At 33.2% G+C, this 27,399-nt stretch overlaps 3 protein-coding genes across 3 annotated transcripts; all 3 read right to left on the bottom strand.

The window, feature by feature from the left end:
• Positions 1-988: 988 nt before the first annotated feature.
• LOC120331789 (ribosomal protein S6 kinase alpha-5-like) lies at positions 989-23,382 on the bottom strand. The gene is made up of 16 exons (XM_039398940.2): positions 23,243-23,382; positions 23,005-23,076; positions 22,086-22,219; positions 21,188-21,272; positions 15,942-16,057; positions 15,350-15,454; positions 13,201-13,388; positions 12,413-12,557; positions 11,601-11,762; positions 9,269-9,534; positions 8,691-8,784; positions 7,976-8,146; positions 6,918-7,019; positions 5,763-5,963; positions 5,059-5,209; positions 989-4,458 (listed from the first exon to the last, which is right to left on the bottom strand). Exons 1-16 carry the CDS (start codon positions 23,301-23,303, stop codon positions 3,494-3,496), a joined length of 3,018 nt encoding a protein of 1,005 aa, XP_039254874.2. The 5' UTR covers positions 23,304-23,382; the 3' UTR covers positions 989-3,493.
• Positions 23,366-25,049, bottom strand: LOC120331791 (nuclear receptor 2C2-associated protein-like). The gene has a single exon (XM_039398943.2). The coding sequence runs from the start codon at positions 24,908-24,910 to the stop codon at positions 24,491-24,493; it is 420 nt and encodes a 139-aa protein (XP_039254877.2). The 5' UTR covers positions 24,911-25,049; the 3' UTR covers positions 23,366-24,490.
• Positions 25,050-25,436: 387 nt separating this feature from the next.
• Positions 25,437-27,399, bottom strand: LOC144424337 (mitochondrial inner membrane protein OXA1L-like). Its single transcript, XM_078113532.1, has one exon. The coding sequence runs from the start codon at positions 27,350-27,352 to the stop codon at positions 26,051-26,053; it is 1,302 nt and encodes a 433-aa protein (XP_077969658.1). The 5' UTR covers positions 27,353-27,399; the 3' UTR covers positions 25,437-26,050.

Here is a 27,399-nt window from a genome sequence, read left to right as displayed (position 1 = left end):
GGTTGTGAGTAGGCTACTATATATATAGCAGGATCTTTGCGTATGGTCGTACTATTGCTTGTCAGTTTCACCTGGCGTTTTCGCTGCGTTTTGTTCCATAATTACACTTGTTTTATTTCAAGATTAGCCTACTGCACGCACAATAGATCAACTGTAGGCCTGTACCGAAATTTTTGAATGTGGGGCGCGCTGTTGACGACTGACATCAGACTAAATTCAACTGCTCCAGGTTACCTTACCGTTTCGAAAATTTTCATGTCATGTTCCAATTTTCGCCTATTTAGCACGTTTGCTTCACTTTTCAAAGTTGCCTGTTGATTTTGGATGAATTATGTCGTATAATTAGCGAGTTATTGATGGTGTCGCTATTGAGTCAGAGCGAAGAAATCGAAACCGCAGATCGATAAGTCGGCGGTCTCCGATCGCTATCTAGTCTTAAGTGTTGATAAGAACCACTGGTTCTCGTCCGGTGACCATTGCTTTCCGGGTAATGTGAATACTTACATAGTTATTTGATATGCATGGACTTGATGGTAGGGTAAACCGTCACCGTTAATCATCCTACTCCACGACGACGGGGTGTCTAGCAATCATCTCGCACATAACCAACCGAATTCGACCTTTTACGGGACAAATATACGCGAGGAAGCACGCGTATTTCTAACGCTTGGTGAATCTTCTTGCCAAGCGTTTCAATAACTTCCACGGGAATACGGAAACAAACCTGTAAATCTAAAAGAAACGACATATTTACCCTAACTAAGCGCCTTCAGACAACATTTCTTGGAACAAACCAAGCGGATAATACACGACCTGACCATGCATAACCTGTCTTCTACACATGTACCTCACAATTCCCATCGTAGCCCTGTGTGACGCAACAAACTTTCGCATGAAAGCTTTTCGCAAATATAAATTTCACCCACTTGACACTATAATCCATCCAGTACAGTAGAGTTGTCTATGAGGCTTGACCACAACACGCCCGTGAATTGCCGTAAACTTTTACTGATCATAACCCATAAAATCAGTGACGTAACAAGTGAAATGCTGGATTGAAAATTTGTTTTAATGGCAATACGTCACAAAGCAAATCAAAAAATAACGATGGTGGAGTATTAAAAAAACAAAAACAATAAGAGTTCTCGTCTACAAGAGAGAAAAATATAGTGTAATTTTACAACATGATATATTTACTAAGTTGCTTAGTATCGGGATTACATTTCTATTCACCAAGCATAGGCTGAATAAAAAGCGAATTAAATGAACTGTTTTTATTCGATAAACCATTATTGAGTGAAAATATATGCAAGGATCACATCCGGCCAGATACAAATTAACTTATACTTGAATGACTTTATCCAAATATATAAAGTATAACTCGGGCGACAGTGCACTTCATTGCTATCCTACGTGTGGCCGTGATAATGTATTCTTCCAACTGGAGAAGAATGAAACAATAACAATAGTAAATAACAATAGTAAATAACGAAAGTTTAACACCTTACATTGCTTTATAACAAAGGGGATTTATTACAGAAACTAACAATTGAATGAAAAAATCACCTTGGTGATAAATGTAAACACAATAAACAATTTTTATTTCCCATTTCAGGATATTTTTTATACTTAGGATGCCTATGAAAGCCAGTTAAAAAATCGATGTTTTTTGCATATTTAATACCAGTGTTATGCGAAGTTCTGTTTAAATAATCAAGATGTTGAAAGCCAATGTTTATTTCTCAACTTTACCATTTGCACTGTGAATTCTCAAATACAGATATATTTATTTGAAATTAACTTCTTTGCAAGACAACCCTTGATAAAAACGAAACTCATATTGAATGGAAATCTCAGTATTCTCAGGTTCATGCACAATTTAGCATTCTTGACCCTGTCTTATCATTCTGAGATAATTAAATCATTAATCTGTATCATAAATATGAGTCTAGTTTTAATTTGATATAATATATCGTGACTCGACCATAAATTAAGTGCAAGTATTCTAATCAACCAGTCATCTTGATAGTGTAAATTCTTACAACATTTTTATATATTTTCAGGCCAGTTTTTAGTTTTAATAACGATTTTGCACTTATCAACCAGTACCAATAAATGAAGATGTTAAAACTAACATCTAAAAAATATGTTAAAATTCTGTTCCGCGTGTACTTTAATAGAAGGAGGTATAATTAATTACTAGATGCAATCTATTATGTTAATTCATAGCATAATGCGCGAGGAAAAACTAGCATATGTCATGCCATAAAATTAGATTGTTTTCTGAATGCAATCTTTTTAATCAGGCAAATAAGCAGTACAATATGGCCCATAAATAAACTGGGCGTACAGAATTAAACTTACAGAAAACATCTTTCCACAGAAAAATAGTACAAAAAAATTAAACACTAGGGCATATAATATATATGTACATTATTTAAATTCAAAACAATAATTAAAAGAATAATAAAATCAAAGCCAATAAAGCGCAATAACTAAGTGCATAGGGGTGCATGTTAGACACTACCAGATTGACATAGCAAGTTGCAAAATATTCTTTACCAAGCATGGGCATAGATGGACCGTGCCGATGAAGCACAGTTATAGCAACTACAACATCATTTGGGCTTTTTGATAGGATTGTTAAGAACTGGATGAGAAGTCATAATATACCATATTGTTAAGTTGTCAACTCTTCTGGGATATATATGAAAATTCTAATCAAATTTGCATTGGGAAGGTCACTCGGCACAACTTCATGATAAAAAGTACATGTAGGGATATTCAAATACCAAAAATTTTTAGGGAAACATTCTCGATCTGTAGATTCAAGAGTAAAGGATAGAGAGGGTTCACTTCAACCCCACAGGAAATAAGGAGTCTTTGAAGGTCTAAAAAGCGTCGCAAGCTACGAAAATTGCTATGTATGATACAGAAATATTCTTATTTTTCACATTCAAAGGGGGGTGGGGGATTCCCCTGGATACGCCTCTAATTAGAATAAGAAAATAGAAGCATAAGATTCAGTGTTTTAAGAATACTAATTATTCTACTAGTACTGATGCAACAGTTAATAATAACATTGGAATGATTACATTGCAGCGCTATCATAGCAGATGAGTGTCTTACAGAAAACGACCATAAAAATTTGACAAGCACATCATATTGATTTAATAGTCCACACTCAAACACAAATTTGGCAGTAAATTGAAATTCTGCCACAAAGGTATTATGAGTGAACACTGAACAGTCCCCAACTTGGCAAAATATTTATGGTATTCCAGAGTAGCTCAAGAGATACAATTTTAAATTAGTCCAAAATCATGAATCCGACCCCCATTAAATATGTCATCTCATCAATAATAAGCAGTATTTAAGCTAAAAGACAGAAAAAAATCCTATAACATTTTTTATAAAGAATATACACCTAACAACTCCGCCATCTGGGCAGTTCATTTCACACATATATTGGAATTCAGGCCTTCTTAACCTACTACCTGGTATTTGAAGTTACATTTTGAGTTTTTATTCCAGTCAAATTACTAGGATTATCAATAACAGAAAAAGGTGGGCTACCCTCCGTGCTACTGAGACTTATACCTAACCTGATACTCTGGTACCCCGAATCTGAAGGAGTTACGACACCAGGATTCTCCTCCTGTTTATTTTCCTGCACAGTTATTGTTGGAACATTAAGAAACTGGGACGGAGAAATGATGTTAATGGGTGATGACCTCTCAGGGGTTTCACAGTGATCTTTACTGATGGGTAGGGTGTTGTTATTATTCAGATCAAATATAGGGGGTGAATTGTTACTGTTTTCGCAAGGAAGTATGACTTCGTTACTGACAATACTGACATCTTGTGGAGTTTGGATTGTTTTTACGTAAACAACATCTTGAGATGAAGAAGATATACGAGGACGCTTCGAAAGAGACGAATCATGGGTAACCGATGTCTTAATTACAGAATTATCCCTTGAGGCACTGATTTCTGGCGTTAGAGTATCAGTTACATAAGAAGACCTCATTGAGTTGTTATCTTCCGTTGAGGAGCATGAGGAGGAAGATGAAGTAGAAGGGATGTTGCTTTGCGAAGAATCCTCCTTGATCATCACCAATGATGAAGTTGTGCTTGCCGATTCTCCAGCACCACTAGAGTGTGAAATACTACTCTCATCTGAGCTACTTCTCGTTTCTGTACTTCCACTGTGTTTGCGTTTCTTTTTTCTTCTTTTCGCTAACGGAGCGTTATTGACTTCCGAAAGCTGGAAACCTTTTCTTGCAACACGATTTAGAGTTTTGAATGTGACAGCAAATGAGTTTTGCGATCGCGGACTTCCAGGTATTGCACCTGGGCTGAGTAATGGGGTATTCGGGGTGCTTGATCCCGATATCCAAGATGATTTCAAAACATCGCTTATTTTTAACCTTTCTGTTGGATTGACAGTTAACAAACCTGAAAGTAATGTTAGGTAAAATTAATTACATCATAAGAGATTATGCGCTGCTTTAATATTTTTGAACTCACAGCCTAGTATTTTTTCCCTTTCTCAAGCGACTTTTTTGGGTACTCCTTTAGTGTGTGTACCAGGTTAGGGTTAGGCCATAATTTTATTCCGATTTTCCTTATTTTAGTTCTATTACGAGTGCGGGGACTGTCTGTGTTAGCCAAGTGAATATACCCCCTGCCCATAGGTTCCAGTCCCTTTATACAACTTGATGTAAAGTAGGCGAACAAAACTAGTTCATATTGGAAAACACACTTCTGGAGGAATTTTCAAATGGGAGTTCTGGAATTTCTAATTGCTAAGTTACACCATATTAACCAGCGAGATCAGATAACATGGGTTTTCATGAGTCTTAAGTGTCTAAAAAGCATTTCAAGCTACGATAATCTGCTATGAATGATACAGAAAAAAGCCTTTTTTTACATCCCACAGTTCCGAGCCTCAACCCCCTGCCTACGCCCTGGCTATAAGCATCAGCTCAAAATATATATAAATAAAGATGAAGAAAACCATTGAAATGCATATACTGTACATGAAATGCACATCACCTTTAACAAGATCTTTCGCTTCAATGGATATATTCTGCCAGGCATCACCATGAAATGAAAATTCTCCTTTCTGTATACTTGACATTATTTCTGCAGCACATAGATTCTTTCCTTGATTCATGAATGGAATCTCGCCTGACAGCATGGCATACTGTAATAAAGATAGTATCATGCATTATGAGAGCAGATTCATATTTTCAAGTTATTTTAAACAATAGGCAAATTTTATTGTTGAAATTGAGCACTATATGAATATCAACAGATATGTGAAAATCAAAAATTATGAAAGGTGGTTTTTGTTAGTAATGCTATTAAAAATTGGGCGCTCCAAAATGTGTGTACCAATATGGAGGTAACTAATTTTGTTCGCCTACTTCACATCAAGTTGTGTAAAGGGACTGAAACCGATGGTCAGGGGGTATATTCACTTGGCTAATACAGACAGTTCCCGGATCGTAATAGAACTAAAGTAAGAAAAATTGGAATAAAATTATGGCCCAACCCTAACCTGGCACACACACCAGGAGTTCCAAAAATTGAAGATCAACTCAAATTGTTCAAAAGGGATAAACAATTTTTGGAATTCTGAATTCATTACCTCCTCAACAAAGAGTTCAAAACTTTCTTTTTGAAATAAACAGGTATGCACTCACAAAATTGAAGTAGAGCAATATTCACATTTAAAGTATTTGCTTTCAACTCACCAAAATGACTCCCAAACTCCACAGATCACATGATTCATCGTACCCTCCAGTTGGAGATTGATGTAACGTCATATCGAGTATTTCAGGTGCTGCATATTGTAATGTAAAAACTGGAGTGGTCAATGGTTGCATACTACTTCCACCTTGATTATTAGGACAATTCTGTCTGACTCTTGCAAAACCAAAATCCACCACTTTGACCTGTGAAGATGTAACTTTTTTAATTTGGGAAAAATAGTTGCTTTTGCTTATTTCAACTGGTGTTCTTTCCATAATAGTAATCTGAAATTATGTGTGAATGTGCAAGGAGTGCTTCACATAACCATTGCATGGTTATAACATCAGTCTCAATTCAATCCCTCTATTTGAAATGATCAACTATCATATATTTCACTCCACATTGTCTATAACTGAATGCTACCTCCACCATGTCTTTGACAACATGGCGATAGCCTCACCAGAAGCCAGTTGATTGAGAAGTTAATAGGTAGTTGGGTTCGTTAAGACGAACCTGACATCAAGGGGCCACGAGAGCTGTTGTTTAGTATTTGAATAAGCTTATCTTATTATATTTTTATCCCGAGAGAAAATGAATCACACCCTATGGAATTTGGCAGTGAGACAAACCTTATATTTATATAACTTTCACTCGGAACAAGCAACTAGTGCTGGGTAAGGAGCTACTATAGTTTGGAAATACCAGAATCACTCAGGTTTGGCATTGCTTACTCAATTTATTACACTCTGGGTGAGGGAGTAGGCAGATTTAAACATGCAATACCACTCAACCACTGGGCCACCATGAGTTAAGATTGCCGGACTAACAAATCAGTGCAATGATAAGCAGTTAGCTTCACAATTAGGTCAAAACATTATCATATCACATCTCAGTCAGTCACGTTATGATTGTTTATAAACAAAAAAAGCTCACATATCTTATTGATTGAATAAGTAGGTATATATTATAAAACTTCTTGACGTAATTCAACCATAATAAAATTGAATACTTTCTTTCCGATGTGATGCGAATTTAAAAAGTTTGGAGACCTCTAGTTTATTTGATTATTCGTCTAGTCTTCTTGATTTATTATTATTATTAGAGGACAAGTAGTTAGATACACGTGACATCCAAACATTGAATAAATAATGACATACTTGCATATTAGTATTGATGCTACTGCTGGTTCTTCTCAGTCTTCTGTGAGTATTAGATGAATTATTTCCATTTGAGTCATCGCAAGTTGTAAACACAATGTTCTAAAAAAAGTACCTCATGTGAAATGCCCATTTTGAAGGTGCTGCGTATTTGCAATAACCTTGCACATAGGCTTGCCCTTGGTCACAAGATATAAAAAACATTGGAATTTGCCATACAAAAAGGTAACAGAAATGAAGAATATGTTTCAGCACATTGTTTACAAACTGAAAGCTTCATGAGGCCAGTCTATTTTACAGGAAATGCCTTTGAGGTGAACCGATCTGTCGGAAGTCGATTGGCGTTACCGTAATTTCCATGCTAAAATAAGTTATGAGCTTTCATGATTTTGTTACGCACTTAACTTAAACGTTTTTGTCTTTCATGAGTTTCAGCGGTCTAATACATAAATTAGTGATCCACAGAATGGCTAATATAAAAATGTATGTAAAACATAATTTTCAATCCTGATAATCTAAATACCGTACATATACTATGCAACAAAGTCATGATTACTGTCAAATTTTGTAAAAAAAAAAATTAAAATCAGAAAGAGCATATTCTCAAACAAAATACTGTTATTTTAAATATTTGAATTCTTCTATTAATAAAGACGATTATACAAATTTGGGGATATATAGATAATTTCCGATTATTTCATTACATATAAGTACACATTGCAGTAAGAATAAACGAACAAACAAAAATCATGAAATATAATCGGAAGGGTGTGGGCAAGACTTACAAGCGACCCCTACAAGGTCGGCCGACCACTTTTCCGTCACTATAGTCCGCCATCAAGCAGAAGTCACTGAAGCCCGAGTCAATAGTCAAGTGTCATTTGAGTCAATCACATAAATATTAAGTCTCACTGGCGTTTGATTGAGTGCGAGTCCAAGCAATTCCACTTTGATGACCCACATGACCTGAGTCACTGTTAGTTTTTCGTCAAATAGTGATTCGAGTCCAACTCAAGTCAGATAAATGACTCAAGTTTACACTACACTGAAATATATACCTCGGGTTTTAGGTCCCTATGAACAACATCCTTAGAATGCATGTGAGCAACAGCAGAAGCAACTTGACGAAGAATTAAACTTGCTTCCGATTCTGTAAAATATCCTCTCTGTCTGATCATTGCAAGTAATTCCCCTCCATCCAACAACTCAAGAACAATGTAACAGTGAAGCTGAATAATAAATAAAGGACTAATATAATAATACCAAAAAGATGTTATTGAATTCAAATTATTTCTGAAGTAAAGAAGTTGGTGCAATTGCAAATAGGTTGTTACATTCCAAATTGCACAATATTATTAATAACTAAATTGGTTACAATAAACTATCGACAGCTTCAATAACTGTGGAAAATAGAAAAAATTAATAAAATCTCATGCATTATTCAATCTTAGTAATGTAAAATTTTATTCCATTTATCACAAAAGAAATTTATGCATGTTCCTAGCTGGACATAATTTTGGGTAAATTATGCAATATTCGATGTTTGAAGATTTGGTTTCGGTTATTCCTGGCCATCCAGATATCATAAATGCCATCCCCAGTGATTTAATAAATCAAATAATTCGTAGTAACTGCAATTAAAAACAGTTGTTCAACTATGATTGTAAAAAACTATTGACTGAATGATTGGCTATATTACGGTTGAATCCAGGATTAAAATGTCTTTGCATACTGGTATAATATTATTATAAACATAGGATAAAAAGAACATACTTTGTCATAATGAACACTGTGTAGTTTCACAATATTGTCATGTCCCTGACATAAGTCTAACGCTTGTAATTCTTGTTGTGATCTTACATCCCACCTAAGAATTTCAGATGAAGAATTTTATCAATAAACTCAAAAATGAAACGATGCCGAGTTTTGGTACAATAACGTTTTGGTAGAACAACCAAAAGGTCCACTTTGTGTCCAATCAATTTCAAAACTCATTGGTATAATAGTAAAACTGGGCCACTTGCAATGTAACAATAATGCTAGTCAGTGAAATTCAGCATATCATATCACATCATGTATCATGTATTCTATAACAAAATAGGAAGGTTTTAAAATGTTCCAGAATACAAAATATTTAGGGTAAAATGATAAAATTACTGAATAAGAAGAAAATGATGAATAATTTTTCATTAGGTCCGCGCATCTGAAACAAATAACTGGTTAATTAATCCAATAACAGACCACATCACATGATTAAGCCTTATCATCGTTCCTTTCCCAAGAATAAGTATAGAAAAAAATCCTCTTATCCCAGTTACACATTGTTAACAGAATTGCAACCATAAGCTTACCTTCTGCTGACGATTTTCACAGCATAATCTCTACCAGTAGACCTCTCAGTACAACGCCTACATATAGAGAAGCTTCCGTCACCGAGAGGTTTTTCGGAAAGGTCGATTGAAAACATTTTGAAAAATTCGGATTCTCCTAGCATGGAAGCAAGCTGATTGGTTGTTGGACGACACGCCTTCTTCGGGGGCTGCATAAGAGCCGCCATGTCTCCATTGAGGGCGTTTTGTTTTCCGAAGATCACAGATGGTGCCATAAAAGAATAACCCTGAAAATATAGATGTATTACATTTTCATCAAATTCCGACAATCCCAATAAATAATGTTCAAAGAATTGGTTATTAAATCAATCTTCTACGTTATGTCATATAGCAAGGGTCGACAAACTACGGCCCGCGGGACGGATCAGGCCGGAGTAATATAATCCGGGCCACTACGCCTCACTGAATTATAGTAACAAAACAGCTGCTTTGACGATTATATTCTTTACGTAACAAAATTTATTGTGCAGACTAAATTATGATATAACCTAACAAGAAGTATATAATTCACAAGTGGCAACAAAACGCAATAAAGTTCATGTCGCCAAAAATATTCAAATGGAATTTTTTGAGATGCAACGAGGAATTAAATCCATATTCGAGAGATGTATCACTGCTTGATTTTTATTATAAAAAGTATCATCCATTTGGTTTTCAACTTTCTAAAAATATGTGCGGCCCGCCAATGACTTGCAACCCTTAATTTTGGCCCGCGTGCGACAAAAGTTTGCCGACCCCTGTCATATAGAGTTTCCATGCACTCGTAAATTTGACATATGACAGTAGTTTAGTCTTGTATCACAATAAAGCAACTTTGTTTTATTATTTCTTGAAGAAAATTCTCAGAGCAAGGTCCAAGCGCACTCACACAGTAATGAAGGAGACTCATCTCTGAGTGAAGTTACGAGTTTTCAGTAAAAATATAAGGTCTGCGGAAACTATTTAACATTAACACTGAAACTAATATGGTCCGGAAAAGCATGGAATTTCAAAATAACAAGTCGATTGTGAATAATTTGAAAAAAAAACAAGATTGCCCTATTTATGACTTTTTAGAATTGAAATTTATTTTATAACTTATATTTAAGTATTAAAATAATCTTAAATAAATCTGAGCCTTTTTTGAAAAAAAAAAGATGATTTGAAATTACAATTTTCCGATAGTATGCAAATACTAGTGTAGGGAATCCTGGGTAATATTTGAAGTGAAATTAATACATAATATATCAGATATTCCCTAAGGACGAAATGAAAAAACTTTCAATTCTGCAGAAAGCACCATTTGGCGATCGTAACAAGGAATAAGAATCTTTCAATATACCGGATATTGCTTGTCAATAATGAAATGTTTACATTAATTCAAAAAAAATCTACTAAAAAATATTAAGAAACCAAACATGGGCATATAGTGAATAGGTGGGCTTTATCTCATTGCCATGTTAGGTCATAGAAATTGCTTCCTGAGTAAATTCACTAAGAGCAAATGTAAATTTAGATTGGCAAACATAACCTTGTACCTATAACATTGTCAATTGACATAATGGATCTCAGAGCATAAATGTTCTTCCATTTGGCTACATACATCATGGGTATGCAACCTGTAATACAGGAGGGCCAGATACAAATAACTGGGTGAAACCGTGGGCCACATCTTCATTTAACATAGGCTTTCTAGTAGTAGCAGGCACAAAAATTTGATTATTGATCTTATGACATTAGTTGTGGCTTTGCACAAGCTCAGATATAGGCTTTGCAACGTGAAGAAATTAGAATTACTCGCACATACTAGATTTTTTCAAATTTAAAACTGGTTGCGCAGGCTGCATTTGGCCCGTGGGCTGCAGGTTGCATACCCCTGACATATCAACAGAACAATTTCTGACAGATATCAGTGTCAAAATTATTTGTCAAATTTTAACAGTATTAAAATTGAAATTACAGATCGTTAGTTTGAGTGACTTTAAATTTCAGAGTCATTTTATAATTGATTGCTTGCATTTCAGATTTTTACACAAAAAACTAACTTTGGCTTGACAAAAATTTTAGATCTAAATTCTGAATTAAAACCTAATCTATTGCATGGTTCAAAATTATTTGAGCCCTAAAACTCGCAATTCACTCTCAATGAAAAATTTGACAATATTACTCCATTTTCAACTCAAGAAATCAGCCCAAATGCTAAAACGTAAAACACAGCTCCAATTTTCCAAATTATTATAAATTCTCATATCACAAATTTTACTTCACAATGTTATCCCCCCCCCACCCAAAAAAAATAAAGAATAGCAAGTACCTTGAAGGTTCGAGGTGTTATTGCAGGAGTAGGTGCGGGTGAGTACATAGGAGTCATCAATGTGAATTCATCAGCAAAATTACTTGTATCAAGATCATTGGTTATCAGTGGTTTGAATGGTGCAGGGATATCCCTCTTCGCAAGCTTTTCCCAGTCAAGACCCTAGAAAAAAAGTGATGAAGGGGGTTAGACTTAACTATGTTGGCATCCGAGCTTGAAATTTCTGATTTAAGTCCTATGACCCTCACACTTCACCCGCAGTAAAATAAATTGGGTAGGCCTTATGCAATGCAGAATCTGCAGATGCAATTCAGAATTCAGCTCCCAAACTATAGTCCTTTCCTTAACTAGGTCTTTATCTAGCAGTGGTGTGGAGCCTTGTTTATAGCGACATGCCTATAAATATGTTATATTTAAAAAATGCCAATAACTACTTTTGATTATATATGAATAAGATGTTGATGAGATGTTCACAGATGTTCAAGTGCTAAATAAATTTTTCCCATTTTCGGATATTTAATTAGAAAATTAATGGTTTCTGTTGTTTTGGGGTCAACCTGTATATAAATCACCACTGCAATAAATGGCTTAGTAACAAATCTAAAAATTTTACTTAAAATTTGTGTCCTTCATGAATTGAGTCTATATGAAATGTAGGCGTTGTGTAAACTTAACTTAAAGTGAAAACCAAAACACAAATTGTACAACAAAATCAAATTAAATAAATTTTTGAAAGACTCTTTGCTAACAAGCGAATTATAATTAACTTGATACACATTTTTTCATAGTTATCATAATGACAATCAACTTACGGAAAAGAAAGGATGATTTTTGATATCCAGTATATTTCTAGATCCTAATCTCTTTTTTGGATCTTTCTCCAATAAGCTGTATATCAAATCTTTTGCTTTTGAAGATATCTTTCTTGGTACCGGTGGATTTTTGCTCAATATTCTCCTGAAAATGAAAAAAGATTTAAAAAATAAGTAATTTCACCAAACATAATTGGTTTCTGATTAATAAGCCACCTTCGTCACTCCTAGATTAAATATGAATAATTTATAAAATTCGTGAAAGTGCTCATTCCTCAAAGTACAACATTTTCTACTTTTGATTAGGGATGTATAAATCGAATCAGATATCTGAAATTTTGAATGCATTCAAAATCAGGCAATGGGACATATTCACATATTCAAAATAAGAAATACTTAGAATTTTTGCAACGCCGCAGACCCTTTTACACACAGAAAGACCATTGGTTAGGATAGGATTTACATATTTATCCCGGGGGAGAGAAAAACCGATAAGATGGCTTAACCATATGGCGAACCACGGCCTCACATGCGGTTACCATTCTATGTCGGGTATGGGATTAGTTAGTTATTTGTTTTGGGAAGCATGGACTTGATGGTGGAGTTAGCCATAACCGACCAGTGGTTATGTGAACCCCCCTACGAGGACGAGGAGTCCAGCAATCCTCCATGCTAGTTTGCATGATTTTGCAAGCTATTTGTGAGCTTCAGTTGTATTTCCATAATTTTAACATATATCAATTACCCCAATAAGCATTTAATTTTCCAAGCAATTTCAGTCAACCTACTTTGAAACTTCACTTTGAGAATTCTTTTCTCCTTCTACAGTGAAAGGTGAAGCACCAGTGAGTAACTCATAAGTTAATACGCCAAGACTCCAAAAATCGACAGTATGATCGTGACCTGCTCCACTACTTCGAATAACTTCAGGAGCCATGTATTCGATTGTCCCACAGAAAGAGTAAGCGCGTTCTTCCTAAAAACAATGAATGTAAACAATATTCATGATAGATTTTGCTCAACAACATTGGTACATAATACTAAATGCTGAAGATATACAGGGTATCCCAAAACAAATGAAACCCATTAATTTAAATATCATATAAATACGGGGTGAACAGACCAAGTGTAGACCAACGTTTTATTGACTTGGGAACTGTCCCGATTCAAACAGTTCCTGAATCGCTGCCGCTACAGATGTCATAGTACGGTAAACTAAATTCTTACAAATAGTCTGAACTGTCTTGATTCAAACAATGTTTTTTTTTTTTTAATTAAAATAAATATTTGTCTACACTTGGTCTGACTCCCCTGTATATGCCCATCATTGATTACGATCTATGGGAGAAAGTTTGAATCTACTGAAAGATGATCATTAATTAAAATAATGCCACACTTTATTGCCCTTTATCAAAAGAGTGGTAGCCACTGATTCACCTATCACCAGCTGATTGAACAATCATGCACGTATTGAGGTAGATAATAAACCACATAACCTGATATCCGGATAGACCACGAATTATAATTGGACCAAGAAGCTCTATTAATTCTCCCTTCCGCTGAGGATATTTCAGATGTTACTTGGTTTGTATCAAAATAGATTAAGCCGAAAAATTTAGAAGTGAAAACAGAACGACTCAGAGATATGTAGCAAGAAGAAAAGATCAGTCAATCATTGGAACACTTGGAAATATTGACAAAGAATATAAGAAAAAAATGAAATTTATCTACTAATCTGCAGTATGTCAACATTAAAATTCATGGCATCAGATTTCAAAATTCACTGTGAAAATCTGGCATTCATACATATATAAATAGTATGGCTTCATCAGAAATACGATGCGCCAAATTTGCAAAAACACATATTTTACCACTGGATTTGTCTGCAATACTTTAACAAAAGGATTATAATGCCGCAGACACTGAAGTTCAAAATAAGTGGAATATTCAAGAAGATTATTCATTCCTGAGCAGATTATAAAAATTACTTGCGAATAAACAAGTCTGAAACTCACTTTTTGTATATTGACTTTTTGTATATTTTGTACAAAAAATCTTTTATGAATAATTTGACACTGAACGATCTTCTGCCTAAGTGTCATTTATTTCACTTCAATATGATTTTCAAAATTTATGCCCCAGTAACTAATGCTCTTAGTCTTGTCAAATTTACAGTGACACCACCTTAAGCAGGGTAAAATGAATTGGCTAAAACTACCGGTTAGTGTATATGGCTCAACTATATTGCTATGACAAATTAAAGATTCAGTGTTTCAAGTCCCATTTTCATCATTTTAATTAAACAGGGTAGGTATAAGGCAGTTTCGAATCAATAAGATTTCCATCTTCCCGAAATTATGATAGTATACTGCGCTCTGCGCATAAATATATTATTATCCAAAGCCTAGTATGTAAACAGAAGTGAAACACCTAGAACAGGGGTTCCCAAGCTTTTTTCAGTGCGACCCCAAAGACAACTTTCAAGTGTCCAGTGCGACCCCAGGTTAATATATATATATTTTTCATGAAACTTTAGAGCTTCTTTCACTGGACTTTTGAGTTTGGTCATGTGGTGGTATTAAGTAAAATAAGCTAAAACCCAACAGTGATGTCACAATAAACACCTACACTTTCAACAAAAGCATAGAGTGATGCCTATGTGCCTGTTTTACATTAAGCCATGATACAAACTGCTAAATTTAACATGAGTTGTACATCCATCCTCTAGCATACCTCAGCGACCCCATGACCTGGTTGCGACCCTACCTATGTATCACTCCGACCCAAATTGGGGTCGCGACCCCTGGTTTGAGAACCCCTGCACTAGAAAGATACAATCCCTGGACAAAGGCTATCAATACCAGCATATTATTAAAGAATGCAAAGGCAAGAATAAGAAGTCTCTTCAGTGCTGTCTTTAAAATGCTGTTTTCTTACCTCTGGTATAATTTCTTTACTCAGTCCAAAATCAGTAAGAACAACATGTCCATCTTTATCCAACAGAATATTTTCGAGCTTTATATCACGATATATAATACCAAGCTAAAAAGTAAATTAAATAAGTTGAAATCATCAATGAGAAAAGAGTAGAAAATACTCTTTGAAAATCATACCAAATAGAGCATCTATGAAATTTATACACAAATAACTTATTGGAAAGTGGAGCCATGAGTGATTTTGAAAAGTCTGGAAAATAGTTTTTCTCAAACTTATTGAACCAACTGCATTGAAATTTGCAGTAGGTAAGCATCAAAATATCCGTGGCAACTTTTTGGGAATTTTAGTTTTTAGCATTCAGTTAAGTGTAATGGAAATTTGTTATATGTGATTTAGAATTATTTATCGGCTGTCTGTGACCTGTTTCTATAAGAACAATCAAGTTTTGGGTCATTCCAATTCTGCATGGTAGCCCGATTTATTGGATCATGTTTGAGGTACTGTGCATGGGGCTTTACCCCAAGATGTTGCGATTTGATCAGTAAAAAAAGAAATTTTCTAATTACTTTGTATAACCAAGTCACAATCTTACCTTATGCAAATGTTCAAGTGCAAGCAATATCTCTGCAATAAATATTTTCACTTCAGGTTCAGTAAAATGTTCCCTTAAATTGAGATGTGTGAACATTTCTCCACCGTTCACGTAATCTGAATGAAGAAGGGAAAACGTGGATGATTTTTCATGATTTTTCTATTGTATATACCGGTACATCTTATTAAATTCATACTCTAATAATTCTGAAGAGATTGATGGAAATAGTTTTTCCTTGAAGTTGAACTAATAAGTATAGAGTTCAATTAGATATTAATGAACAATAAATGTAATTGTGTAACTAGCCAAGGATGGAAAGGCAAGAAAGTCTCAATTATACAGTCATGTGATAGCCTTTTTTCTCCAGAAATTAAATGAGTTTTTTTATTATATTGCAAGACTTGAATTGCTAAGGATTATAATTCTTCAAATGGAAAATAATTTAAAATTCAAGCATAACAATTTCAATTTATTGACATGGTAAAAGCCTATTTCAAAGTTACAAATAGGGAGAATAGTACATTCAATAAACCGAACATATAAAAAGATAATTGTGAAAATATTTTGTTCCCTTTATTTGGACATTTTGTTAATGATTAAATGCAAAACTATTATTGAGACATGCCCAACTATGGGCCATGGCTCATGATAACCAAGAACAGTTAATAACAGGATAAACATATCATGGATCAGATAAACACTAAAATAGAAACTTGCGGTTTTTAAATATTCTTTATTGGCACTAAATAATGAATTAAAATTATGATTCATAATTGAGAATGGTAATAAATAAGTGTGGAATGTCATCTCAAAATGCTTCGTGTGAGAAACCAGGGGGATTTGAGAGCTATTTGTTTACTTATTAAAACGCTGAATATTTTTTGAATACAAAGAAGAAAACACATCAAAGTCATTAAATAAAGTAATTTTAGTTTACTCCGGGACATTCATCGGTAAATAACAATGTGTTTTTTGTTATTATCTGATCTATAAACATATTATAGATGGAAGGTATGCTATATAAAAAAAATTAGTCCGGTTTTATTATTAGATGTATATTAGTTATTTAATTACTTATTATTCAATATTTATTATTGTCCAATTAGCAATTAAGGATTTCCAATAGATGTATTGGATAAAAAAACTCCCATTTGTTCACAAAGAATTCTTATAGGAAGAAGAATGGCTGTTCTATAAATGATATACAATCGGATGATTTTTAAAATGCCAAGAAAGGCAATATCTAATGATTAGTTTTTATTTGATCTAAACAATATTGGCAAACCAGATTTGAGGGAAAACGGATGCCTCATATTAACAACATGCTACTTTGTCTGAATATGACCAACATATTTGGGAAAACTTGCCTTAATCACGATTTCATTGCAAAAAAGCAGACCAAATAATACTATAATAACAGTAGGTTATTTCTTTGATCAGAATTCTTGAAATAAAACTATTAATATGGAATTAATGTTATTAATAACGTACCACAATTATTCGTCGGCACATGTACCTCTTGTGCCACGAGGACAACAATAATTTGTTTTTTTATATGGCGCATTTTGGACAGTGAAAAAGCAGTATTATGCAAATACATCAGCGATAAATAGACACTCATAAATAGATTCCCTCTTGATTGCAGATTTACCTGTAGGATATAATTATTTGACCAGTTATTCCATTTAAATATCGAGTTTACAAGCATTACATGAAATGCATTCAAAGCCATTTTTACTTTAGTTAGTAATTAACGATTATCAATTCATATCCTGTTCATAATTGTTATAATTGAAAAATAAATTGATTTAGCTATTTTATTTCTATAAATAGTAAATTTAACTATATTTTTATTTTTGGTTCAAAATTAGAAATTAACCAACCTATATAATCATGGCACCTGACAAAAACAAATAGCGATTATATTGAAACTATAGCGTTCTTAATAACTTTTCCAGTCTTTTGTAAATTCTAAAAGACGAGAATTCGACCCTAAAAGTCTGTGTATACTCAGCGGACCGACCGCAAATTTATTTAATCTAAATTAAATTGTAACAGAATCGCAATGTATCATGTTAATAAGCTGGCTGAAATTGGTGGGAATACTATTTGGTATTGTAACAAGAAACTTCATTATTTTTTGTTACCAAAAATATACTTTCATATGAAATTACCTGAAATCTGATTGAAATAGAACATGTTTTACCAAATTTGACAATATTCATAATTTCTGAGTGATAAAAGTCAAATTTTGTACAAAAAATCTGGTATTAAAGATCTTACAATGAAACTTTATGAAGGAGGTCTGCCTATATTTTCAAATAAACATAATACTTCGAAATTTTGAAATAAAATACCAGTTTAGATGGCAATAAACTAAGTAACATAATACAAAGGACAGGAAATGGGATGTCCTGTTTAATCACTAAATTTGATCTCTAGACTACAAGACAGATTGTAATTTTACTTATTTATATTTTGTACAAAAATACCAGATTTAGAACAACGGAAGTGACTCTTGTCAGGTGCACGGAAGTATTTCTTGAGTCAACAACAGTCAACAAGGCATTGATAAGAAGAGTTTGTTATTAATAGTTAGGTTATATCATGAGTAAGAATAATATAATTATATTAGGCAATATAGCCAGATGATGGTAATTATTTATTAAATTGATTTTTTTTAGATCAAAATATATTTTTTGGAATTTAGGATGGAATTAAATAAAAAATTGTGATTACCGAGTAATGAGTTTACTCTGATGATTAGTGCGCTGAATCAAACTATAAAAGTGTCACAGTTCGCAAGTTACAGACCTTGGGTAAATCCCCAATGCGCACCATCTTACATAGGGTATAATAAATCAGGTGGGAAATGCCAAATTGAAATGATTCCAACTCTTCTAACAACAGTAGCTCATTTTATATTACGGTAGTAATGGCTTGTACAAAGCCTTGTTTAGAGTAATGGCTCCAAATAAAAATTTCCACTTGACATTTGGCAATTCCACCAGTATATAAGGTTACGTGCTAAACAACCCCACTTGACCCTATTTCAGTATCTGATCTCATCACAAGTAGGCAACAAAAACATTTTCATAAGACATTGAATCATTATGTGTTATCTGTGTTAGATGGTATATTGTTTTGACACTAATGGATTCAACATTGAATAATACTGGAAACATGAACCGGTTTCCGTTTATTGGGGATTACCCAAGTATGTTTCATTTGCTTTAGACAAGTATTACGCAATAATATGCCACCAATGTTTGTGCGACAGTGTCATATCCATTCATGTAATACGGAAAACACCTTCAGACAATACTATCGAGGTAGAAAACTATTGATTAATGTTTCAAATCGCATGATATTTTGATTTAACGGTACTTCATGCTTGATCTGGTTTAAATAACGACTTCAGCTGTGGACGAAATCTTTTCATATCCAAATTCCATAAAATACTACCAATATTCATGACAAGACATACGATAACAACTCATAATAATCCAATCTGGGATTAAAATAAAACAAATGGCCTATATACAATGCCCACTCCCCCAATATTCTTTGTTAAAATTAAAAGCTAGGTAAAATAATTTTTAATCCATTTTAGACAATTCTCTTTTGTGCTTTGAAGTCACTTGAACTAAACCACAGAATATGCTATTTGAATAGATCAATCACATATTTTCAGACCGGAAAAACGTGAGATTTCATAATTCCAAATTATCTAAAATTGAGGTAAAAAGAGGGCATTGTGATAAAGTTCACGGTGGGACAATCGGGTCAAACTTTTGCCCAACCAGGAATGTAAAGAATGCATGAACTTTGGGTTAGAGACAATTTTCAAAACAAAGTTTATTATTCGTATAACAAGAATGAATCTTAAATAGAAGGCATGCCTTTTTAAAAGATTTATCTATGATCAATAATCTACCAAACTTGGAGTTATTAAATAATTAGGAGGTGAAATAATATACTATCAAAATAAAAAATATTTTCTTCTTTACATCACCCTGGAATGTGCCAGGAGATTTTATCACTAAGACAATCACAAACACCTTTTCTTGGATATAAATAACACCATTAGAACACCAAAAATGGGCATCCATAAAAGATAATAACAAAGGTAATACTCTAGCATAAACAAACTATTTATATTACTAATCACTTTCGTTATTACCATTTATATACATGGTGTTATTAATCCTGTTACAATCTTGTTATGAAGTCAGTCTCACTATATCTTAGAAAACAGTTTTTCATTTTAATCAGCGGCATTCGAAGTCCTTTTACCTAATTTAATACAAAACTTAAGAATGTACATTTGTATTACCGGTACATATTTTGGTCTATATTATTAAGATTTGAGCATTTGCAATGCAGAAAATATCTTTTAGGAATTTAGGAATATGAATTTTAAACAATTTTTTTGATTAAATTCTTTTAGAACAAAATTGAAATTGCATTAAATAAACCCGTTTCAATATATAGAGCTTCAGGCTAGGAAATAACCAAAATAATAATATAACAATATATAGTTTTGTTTAAATCTTGATCAGGCATGGTACGTTATGCTAGGACTAGTGCCGTAAATAACATTTTCAAATAGGTGTAGAATTTGTTTATTTGATAATGTTATTACCATCAAATATATAAATTGTTGAGTCATGTGCTTACCACCATGATATTGTGACTCACCGGAACTTAGGCTACCTACGAGTTCATTTGATATCATATAAAAAATTTGTTTTACTCCACTGAGGTATAGCATGATGAAAACAAAAATAGGCAAATGACTTTTTTCAAATGTTTTTAATCGGCTTTTGTGTAAGATTAATCAAAATAATAGTCTGAACAAGCAATTTGATTACCTTTTAATTAGTAATTCTTATAAAATGCAGCGGTTGCATACCTTCATTTCAATCACTTATCCCTTTTTAAACGAAATTTATGAATATCTCTACTTAGAATCAGAAGATAAAACATTCTCTCCTATAGTTTGAAAGCAAAAATTATTGAAATTCAACAAAATAATAAACATAAAATTAGTTATAACTGCATTCTTTTGATTCACAAAAAAAAAATTAGCGAAGGAAATAAAATTGGACTTTAAATTAGTTTCATTTTTATATCCAACCACAAAAAGAACAAGCTAGCATAAATAATAAAATTAGACTCAGAATAAGTTTCACGCCTAGACAATCGTCCCTTTCTCCATAACATGAAATAAACAACTGACATACCCAGAATAAGATGAAGTCTTGAGTTTGTCTGGAAAGCGTAATGCAATGTGACAAGGAAAGGTGACTGTCGTACCGCTTCCAAAACCTGGGGGAATAAAAGTCAAAATAGTATTACCTGTTGAAAAGACAAAAACATAACATAAACCTGCTCGATTTATTTTTACATAGTTTTGATATATTGAACAACTGAGGCTGCAGTTATAAGCCTTTCAAAATGTAGAAATATAGAATTTCTGAGATTTTTTTTGACAAGACTCTCTCTCCAATGCAGTGAAAATATATACCGTAACTAAAAATGTTTTGAGATTCAAAACATCAATAAATTCAAAAAGTATGATCTGAAACATTACCTATTCCATACTTTTAAAACTCTGATACAAAACCTAGTATCATGTATTTCTGATTCATGCCCTGATTTCTTTCTAAGTAACGGAAGTTCGAAAGCAAATTTAGAACACATGATTGCAACTACTAATAATGTAAACAAATTTAAACAAGAACTTGAAATTGTTTCATTATAGGATTCGTTAAAAAATAGCAAGACTGCACATATGCAAATTTCATCATTAATTAGTCTCTAAAGAACTCGTAATCATACTCGATCCAGAAATTATCTTTACCTATGGCCATGCCAGATCAAGAATTGGGTAGCATTTAAATATACTTGTGCATCTCAAGCAAGGGTGGTGTATAGAGCTGTAAGCAACCACCATGCATCAGTTTGGAGTACTGTGTAATTTCTTTTAATTAAGGCTTTAAGACCAATTAGTCAACTCAACAGTCAAGCTAGGTATGGCTGGAATGCGAGGCATAATGGCTAAACTAAAGACTAATAATTGTGTTATTTTTCCTTCATTATCAATTACTGGTATGTGATTTCTTTTGGTATTAACATTACCTGTCTTTCTGTCATAGTATGTTCTGTAGTCTTTGGTTTTGTAATAATTGTTGCCTTTTTTAGCACTTTCATTGCATACAATACTCCGGCATCATGACCACAAATTTTTCTCACCAAAAATACTTTTCCATAAGCTGTAAATGAATGACATTCGTTGTGGTTGGCAAATGGTATGAACTTGAAAGTGGACGAGAGGCCGTACAATTAAGCCATCTTATTGGCTCAGCTTTTCTTCATGGGTGAATATAAAAGTACTATCTTAGGACGAGAGGCCATACAATTAAGCCATCTTATTGGCTTAGCTTTTTCTCATGGACGAATATAAAAGTACTATCTGAGGATGTTAGCTAAATTTACTCTACCATTCTGACTCTTTGCAAATAACTGAGGATATCTTTGTTAAAAATAAATAAAACTAATAATAAATGAATTGAAAAAGTTACCAATTACAGTCATCCATATGTAACTTTGGTCAAATTTGGCAAAAGCAGATATAATCATTTATTGATATGTTTCCATGTTACATCCATATATGTGTATTATTAATGCATGATGGAAGAGTACTCAAATTAACCCCATATAAACTTATGATTAATTCAGCCGTTCAAAACCTTTTATGGTTTACCCCCTTTGGAAACTTTAAGCACTCATGGCCCCCTGTTTATCATTCCAGTGGTATTTAGAGTGTTATTTCGATTGGTAAATTCCGAATCCCATAATAATTAAACAAATCATGTTCAACAAAGTGAAAACACCCTGTAAAATAACCTTATCAAGCAATGAAACTAGGAAGAATGATAAGTTTCCTGTAAAGTGAAAGCAAAACAAATAGCATTGTGCCCCCCCCCCCCTCCAACTGCTCTGTGGCCCCCGGTTGGGAACTGCTGGATTAGTTATTCACGATAGCAAAAACCCATACCTCCAGTGCCAAGCACTTTCAAAAGTTCGAAGTTTTCAAGGCCGACTTTCTCTCCATGACCTGTAAGGTTTGCTAAATATAAAAACATAGCATTATTCAATAAAATGAGAAAACAACTAAAAAAAACTGTCACAAATCCTAGAAAAACCTTGTAAATTACCGAAATTTTTCAAAAATCTGAGCATCAGATATTTAAAATAGAACTCATTATTTCTGATAAAGTATGAATGCCACTTACCATCAGTTATGTCGTGAACTTTTTTTTTTGGTTCTTCTGCATCAACCATCTGCCCTGCCATCTTAGGACAGATTTTGAAACTAATTAATAACTTATTATTAACAAACTATCAGTTGATTGTACCTTCCAAACAATAAAGTCAAATTAATTTCTAATCCATAATAGCTGAAATAATAGACTGAAACGCTGAAACAGTGGTATTGAAGTTTTTAGACCGAAAAAAATGCAAAACCATGATGTTTAAAAAATTGACTTTCAAATCTCAATAATCTAAACTTTTAGGATTAAACTTTAAAAAAAAATTTTCAAAATTTTTCCAAGTCATATAAAAGCAGCAAACAACACAGCAGGATCATAAGTCTAATTAAGCAGCAGCAGCCCTAGCATAGGAGTTCAATATTGAATAATTCAACAAATGTACCATACACCATGTACCGGTAGGCTACTTTATGGATGAACTGTATATAATACTAGCATACTTTACATCTTTGAAATAAAATACCTTTTTTATATGAAACATTGTTTCGAATAAAGTGAGCATGGACCTATTCGAATGAATTTTGTATGATTCACTATAAAAAGGATAATACACTCTACAAAATGGTAATTTATAATAATGTAAAGTTAAAAAAAGACTAATAACTTCCCAAGTACCCTTCGTTGAAAATTGATTGAACAAATATACAAGTAACCTAGTCAAAAACTGCCTGATATGTTCGGCCTTAGCAACAAAAGACATGTATAAATTGAGAAAAAGATAAACAGACATACACTCTAATAAAATCAACTAATTTTATCTCCATCCTAACCATGACTAGTACAATCCCCTAGACCCATTTAAATAACACAGATAATCCTATAAACTGAGCCGCTGCATGCAATTATAGCACAAAATGCGGAGGCCAGACAGACATAATATTCAGAAAATGATAGATATGTACGACCCTCGGGCACAGAATGAACTCATATGATTTTGTACTGCAAGAACGAATAGGAATGCATAACTTATATTTGCAGCAATGAAATACCCGAGATAGTTAAAACTATTGACTAATGCAATAATAATATGAGTTATTTTAGCCAATCCTGACTCATTACGAATCAAATTAACAAAATTATAACTAAACAGTTGCCAATCATAATAATAAGAAATGTAATATAGAAAAGAATTGGAGCCACCAATTTAAATAGTGATATGTATATTAGGGTTTAAGGAGTAATTTTTCTATAGAATAAAATTTCCCAATATCACAACTTTATCAAGTCCAGTTTGTAAACAATTATTCTACCAAAAAAATCTGTACTTTTTTGAAAAATCAATTTTAAAGAGGACACCGATTGATTTTCAGTAAAAGATATTTCAAAATTTTGTAAGGAATTAATATCATTAGGATAAAATGGGATATTTTCTACTAAGCATGTTCCATTATAAGCTTCCAATATACAATCTTTCCCACAAAACCCACCCTGGAATTGTAGAGAGACGCAAAAGCCACTCAAAGTTTGAGGTTCTTCAAAGGCTAAATTAATCCACTGTGGAAGTCCTTGATCTGAATTCCAACACGTGTCATCATCACCATCAAATAAATGTTTTTTTCCAAATTGTTTGACATCTCGATTCAAGACAGAACTGACTCTGATTTGGCTAATTGCATTCTTTAAGCTCATCTTGTTTTCGATTGGAATTCAAAACTACCAGAAAAGAAACCAAATATAAGATATTTTGTTTCAAGTGACAGTCTTTAATAATAACTTTGTCAATTATCTCAATTTTATTCCGTCAATTGCTTTGATTTCTCAAGTCAATTGATGGAATCCAACATGCATAAAGAAACGCCAGTTATTATAAAAATCATTCCAAGAATTGTCTTCGGTTGATACTTCTCTCCCGCTACTAATCTTCCAGTCAGCGTTGTAATGACTAAAGTGAGAGAATTAACGACAGGAACACCGATTGATATATCGATAGTTTTCAGTGCATAAAAGTACGCTACGGACCCCAACTGGTTGATGAGAAATGGGAGAAAACACTTCCAATGAGAAATGATAAATAGCAATTTAAAAAAAATTTCATTTAACTTGTTCCTTGAATGTACATTTTCAATTCCGCTACTACCTTGTTTTAATAATGGATTGGTTACTCCCCACAATACTGATGGCAAGAGTAAGAAAATTAACTGTTCAATTTGCATACCTAAAAAAAGATTACATACAAATAAGTTGGACAAATAAGCATCATCAAGCAATGAGAAAAAACGCAACAATTTAGTACCACGAGTAAATATTATTTATCGAATGATGGAAAAACTGAGAAAATGAATTCAGAGGACTGCAACTATAGACTTATTTTTCGAGACAACCACTTGTGCCATTTTTAATCAAGATAATATTGAACCAAGAAATGTTTGCTCGAATTCAGTGGTTTGGCAAAGAATGAATGACAATATTCAGTTGTGAAAAATTTCATATTTCATTTAGCTTTTCGAGTTTCGCTAGTGAAGAAGTTTTCATGGCGATCAAAAATACACTAGATGCTAATATTTCTTCAAAATTCATAATATACATTTTAATTACCGGTATGATCTGCGATTAAAAAGATACTGCAAATGTATAGAATTGTGAGTGCTGAAATCCCAAGAGCTAACTAAGCAAGGGACGAAATCAGTCATCATCACCTAGTCATTTATTACCCATCATAATATTGTTGATGTTATTAATTAGTTTTCACATTATTGAACAAAATTATTGTTTCAAATGCTGATCACGTCATTCTCATAATAGATTCAGAATAAATTCTTCATAATTTGCTCATTTTTTTCTTTTATTTTCTATTTCTTTCAATCGTTCCATTTCTATTTTGTAATTTTGAACTTTTTTAACCAACTGTTCTGCTTCTTGTCGTTCTTTTTTTAGTTGTTTAAATTTCTCTATAATGTTCATTGAATTTTCCAATTGTTTTTGAACACTTGAATCATGTTTAACCATAGTAGGGATATTGAAAAATTTTTGCACAGCTTTACGAGAAAACAATTGAACAAGCAAATATGAAAACACATTACTTGTTATCCAGAATATAAAAATCGCTGAGGGTTGGTAAATCAGAAAGGGTAATCCTATAACAGGCGTCCACATGAGAATTTTACGAATTCCTTTGATTTCTCCTGCCGGACCTAATTCTGATGCTGCTGCTCCGGATCTTATTATGGCCGCCATTGACAAGCATGAAAGTACAGGCAAAATCATATATGGATCAGAGATGCTCAAATTTTGAAACCAGAGAATACCACCATTGACAAGGCTCGGAACATGAGCCTCACACATTTGACGCAATCCAATAAACATGGAAGAGAAGAAAATCATATTAGGTATATTTATGATTAAAGGCTTTAGAGGGTTAATATTATTTTTTTGTAGAAATGTCTGATATTCAATATGACACTTTTTCATTATAAACTTATTTTTTTCTGCCGCAGCTTTTTGCATAGCTTGCTGTAATTTGAATGACTCAGGAAAAAGATTATTTGACCGTACAGAAAATCGTCTCATATTAACATAACAAGGCAGTGCTAAAGTCCGTATTACAAGAGTCACAATTGCAATGGCCGGTATCCATTCTAACCCCACCGTTGTATTCAGATATTCAAAAATGTCTTGCAGTAATTTGTGAGGCAATATAGATCCCCCTAATCCAAGATCAGCAAAAGTTGTAGCATCAGGTACACTTTCCAACATATCAGAACTTAGTTCGCTTGAAACACCATCTACATCAGGAAGTAGAATCTGATTTGAAGAAATGTCATCAACATTTGATGACAATGTACTGCTATTCAATGTCTGATCAGAAACAGTTTGATTGTTTGAAACATCAATGAAAACATTTTCCTCCTGTTTAACATTGACATCCTTTGTCTCGCCCCAGAAGTTGAAGACGTTATTTTTCAAATTCGATACAGAAAAGTTGCGACTCTGATTGCTTGAAACATTTGACTTGGCATACAAAATCGGAAATGGTGAATGAAAATAGTGTCCTTCAGATGCAACATGAGCCCTATTTTGAAATAATAAATGCCTAGAAGCACAACTTCTCGAAAAAATAATTCTAGGAATCATAATTTGGTACCTATATCTAACATAAACAAAAAAAATATAAAGTTGTA

The sequence above is a fragment of the Styela clava genome, chromosome 6, assembly GCF_964204865.1.
Source record: "Styela clava chromosome 6, kaStyClav1.hap1.2, whole genome shotgun sequence".
Lineage (NCBI taxonomy): Eukaryota > Metazoa > Chordata > Ascidiacea > Stolidobranchia > Styelidae > Styela > Styela clava.
The sequence above is the reverse complement of the archived record's forward strand: the minus strand, read 5'-3'. Positions and strand labels throughout refer to the sequence as shown.

Excerpts from the sequence above, each read along its gene's own strand:
- LOC120331789 (XM_039398940.2), bottom strand. The coding sequence starts at position 23,303 with ATGGCAGGGCAGATGGTTGATGCAGAAGAACCAAAAAAAAAAGTTCAC. Across the intron at positions 13,389-15,349 it reads GTAAAGAAATTATACCAGAG|GAAGAACGCGCTTACTCTTT; the intron begins GTAAGAAAACAG and ends CATTGTTTTTAG. Across the intron at positions 8,785-9,268 it reads GTGAAAATCGTCAGCAGAAG|GTGGGATGTAAGATCACAAC; the intron begins GTAAGCTTATGG and ends TGAAATTCTTAG.
- LOC120331791 (XM_039398943.2), bottom strand. The coding sequence starts at position 24,910 with ATGAGCTTAAAGAATGCAATTAGCCAAATCAGAGTCAGTTCTGTCTTG.
- LOC144424337 (XM_078113532.1), bottom strand. The coding sequence starts at position 27,352 with ATGATTCCTAGAATTATTTTTTCGAGAAGTTGTGCTTCTAGGCATTTA.